The following is a 3329-nucleotide window of genomic DNA, read 5'->3' as shown; positions in this document are numbered from 1 at the left end:
AGTATGGAAGAGAGATTAGATTGTCTACCATTACCCCTGCACATTCTTTTACAACCAAGAATCCATAGCAAATTCCATTTGTAGATATGCTCAGTATTTTTCCTTCCCCAAATCAAACTATGTAAAGATGCCACACATACTGCTGACCTCCCCTTATTCTCTCATTAACTGAGTTTCATCTAGGAAAGCAATCCTCTTTTCCTGAAGTGCACACTTACACATACACAAAAACACACACAAGCATGAATTCTTATGCAAATAAACAACACTGTTGGTGTTTATAAAGAAGAAAAGTCAGTTTTTTAGCACTGTAAATGAATTGTTTAGGAATAATGCAATTCAAATAAGAAATAAAAATGTATCCTGACATTACAGATATTTTATAATTTATAAAGCATGAGTATTAGCTGTACATATTCATAATGTTTAAAAATTAGTGATACAAATAAATTTTTGTCATATTATTACCACTGAATGTAGCAATTACTTTAGATTTTTGTTTGTACCTTGTCTAGATAAGTGAGAAAATAATTTTTGATCCTGTTGAAAGATTGTTGGAGAGTATGAACTTCATGATCTAGCAAAAAAAAGAAAACCAGCATACTCCAAGAACATAGCTCTTAGCTGTCCTATAAAAAGAGATTAGTTCATATCTATTGACATTATTAATACTTTTTAAATGTTTTCCCCCTGTTAGTTATCACTTCTATCTCACTGTTTTTTTGTTTTGTTTTCTTTCCTAGTTAGGCAGCAGGGACAGTAAAAAGGAGTCTTGTCAATATCTATGTCATTCCATTCCACCTCTAACCAGTTCAGGGGTTATCTGAATTCTGCTTGAAAATGTTTCTGGAACTTTTATTGTTGTTATTATGTTTCCCTTTGTTTAATTCTTTCCCTATATCCAATCATTTCCACTATAATTTCACAGTTTCTTATAGGCATGATCATACGTGTGAGTAGAACTGACTTTCACTTATGGGTTAATACTTTAAAACAGGTGCGAGCCTAACCACATTCTACTTAACGTGGAGAATTAATGACAGGTCCTGGTTCCTTAGAGATCTGCTATTTGCATATACAAATAATTCATTAGATTAACATAAATATTGAAAATAAAATTAATTGTAATAATAGAGAGAACACAAACAACTAATCATATCTTTTTTGACACACAATGAACACAGATTTATACTTTGCTTCTCATGATTACATGAATAACACAGGCTTCTTGCAATCAACATAAATATCAGTACATGAAAGGCAAAATAACTGAATATTTTACTGTCATATATTCACAGTTAACATGGAATAACATTTTCATTAATCATTTTCAATGTGCATATAAATGTGGTGTACAAGTTATATGTGATATTTGTATCTTTATACCCTATGTGTTTTATAAAACTTTATTTTCTGTTCTCTAATTTTTCAATCACTACTATCCTCTCAGGAAAATATATGAAAAATATGCTCATGACTTTCTTCTCTCTTTTTATTACATGCAAATATTTAAATACTATTCATTTTTATCAAAACACAAGATTCTATGATTAATAGAAATATTTAATCTCATATTAATATAAATCATGCTATATATTCACTGATACTGGCATATCAAAATCATTTATGTAACTACATTACCAAAAAAGGTGCTTTTTCTCTAAGAAATTATTTCTTAGAGAGTCACTGTTAAATAAAAAATTACATATGTATTTTAAACATATATACTATAATTTAAAATATTTATATTTAAATTTCATTGCTAATTGTTTCCTAAATTAACTGTTAAAATTATATAAAAATAGAGTGACATACTTTACAACAAGTGATATAATAGAGTGTTTACTGCAATTAAGTTTATTACGTCAACCCTTATCAAAAGTTCTTTCTCACCGAGAGAAAACATCACACACTAAAATTACAGAATTACCAATGAAATGACTTGTTATTGATGACATGCACACAAATGTAAAAATAAAGACATTACAACATTATAGGTAATATACAATTTGGAAAAACTACAAGTGTATAGGCAGAAAAAGAGTATAAAATAAATATTTGTTGACATTTCAGTATCAACAGGAAGGAATCAATTCCTGCAAGTGACTCATTTTGTAAAGAAGTAAATTATTTCTGTAACAATTTTCTCAGGGCCATGGTGACATCCTTGTTCCTTAGACTGTATATCATGGGGTTAAACATGGGAGTCACGATGGTATAGAAGAGAGAAAGCACTTTACCAGTTCCTGCTGAATGGCTGGTCTTGGGTCGTAAATAGATAATAGTGGCTGATCCATAGAACAACGCTACAACCATGAGATGAGATGAGCAGGTGGAGAAGGCTTTGGCCCGACTTGTGGCTGATGGCAATTTAAGGATTGTGGAGATGATTTTGGTATAGGAGATAACGATCAACAGAAATGGAACCATAACAAATAATACAGCAACTATGTACACCATCATTTCATTCAAAAAAGTGTCCCCACAGGCCAGGCTGAGTACTGGGGGGATGTCACAGAAGAAGTGGTTGATTAAATGAGACCCACAAAAGGGCAGAGAGAAAATCTGGCATGTCTGCCCTATCTGGGCTGGAATTCCACTGATCCAGGAGCCAACCACCAACTGGACACACACTTTGTGGTTCATGACTAGAGGATAGTGCAAAGGGTTACAAATGGCCATGTAGCGGTCATAGGCCATCACGGCCAGAAGGAAACACTCTGTGGCTCCCAGCATAAGAATGAAGTAAGTTTGGGTAGCACAGGCAACTAAAGAAATTGTTCTTCTCTGGGTCCAAAGATTCATGAGCATTCTGGGGAGAGTAACTGATACATAGCAGATTTCCAAAAAGGAAAAATTTCCCAGGAAAAAGTACATGGGGGTGTGGAGAGTGGGGTCTAGTTTTGTTACTAGGAGTATGATGCCATTGCTCACCAAGATAATGATGTACATGACTAAAAACAAGCCAAATAGAAATGACTGGAGAAGGGGAACATCCGCAAAGCCCAAAAGAACAAATCCCATCAGTTCAGTTACATTTTCCTCTGCTGGTTTTTCTTGGTGTTTCATCTGTGGAAAGGGGAAATTTAACATGTGCTTTTCACTTGAACCTGCATGGATCAGTGCTATTCCCTAAATTGTATCAGGATATCAGGACTGGTTTTCATAAGCACTGCAATTGTTTCTAATTTAGTAATGTCACTACTCGTGTGTTTCCTACCCTCTTGGGTTACACCCTAAGGATTATCAGTGTTCACACTGTACTGACTGCCGTGCCCCTGTGTGCTGCGTGCACCTCCACCTGATTTGTTGTTCCTTGAAAACAACAC

At 34.0% G+C, this 3329-nt stretch overlaps 1 protein-coding gene across 1 annotated transcript; it reads right to left on the bottom strand.

The window, feature by feature from the left end:
- Positions 1 to 2127: 2127 nt before the first annotated feature.
- LOC130684693 (olfactory receptor 10AG1-like) lies at positions 2128 to 3093 on the bottom strand. Its single transcript, XM_057506578.1, has one exon. The coding sequence runs from the start codon at positions 3091 to 3093 to the stop codon at positions 2128 to 2130; it is 966 nt and encodes a 321-aa protein (XP_057362561.1).
- Positions 3094 to 3329: the final 236 nt, after the last annotated feature.

Source organism: Manis pentadactyla, chromosome 9 (genome assembly GCF_030020395.1).
Source record: "Manis pentadactyla isolate mManPen7 chromosome 9, mManPen7.hap1, whole genome shotgun sequence".
Lineage (NCBI taxonomy): Eukaryota > Metazoa > Chordata > Mammalia > Pholidota > Manidae > Manis > Manis pentadactyla.
The sequence above is the reverse complement of the archived record's forward strand: the minus strand, read 5'-3'. Positions and strand labels throughout refer to the sequence as shown.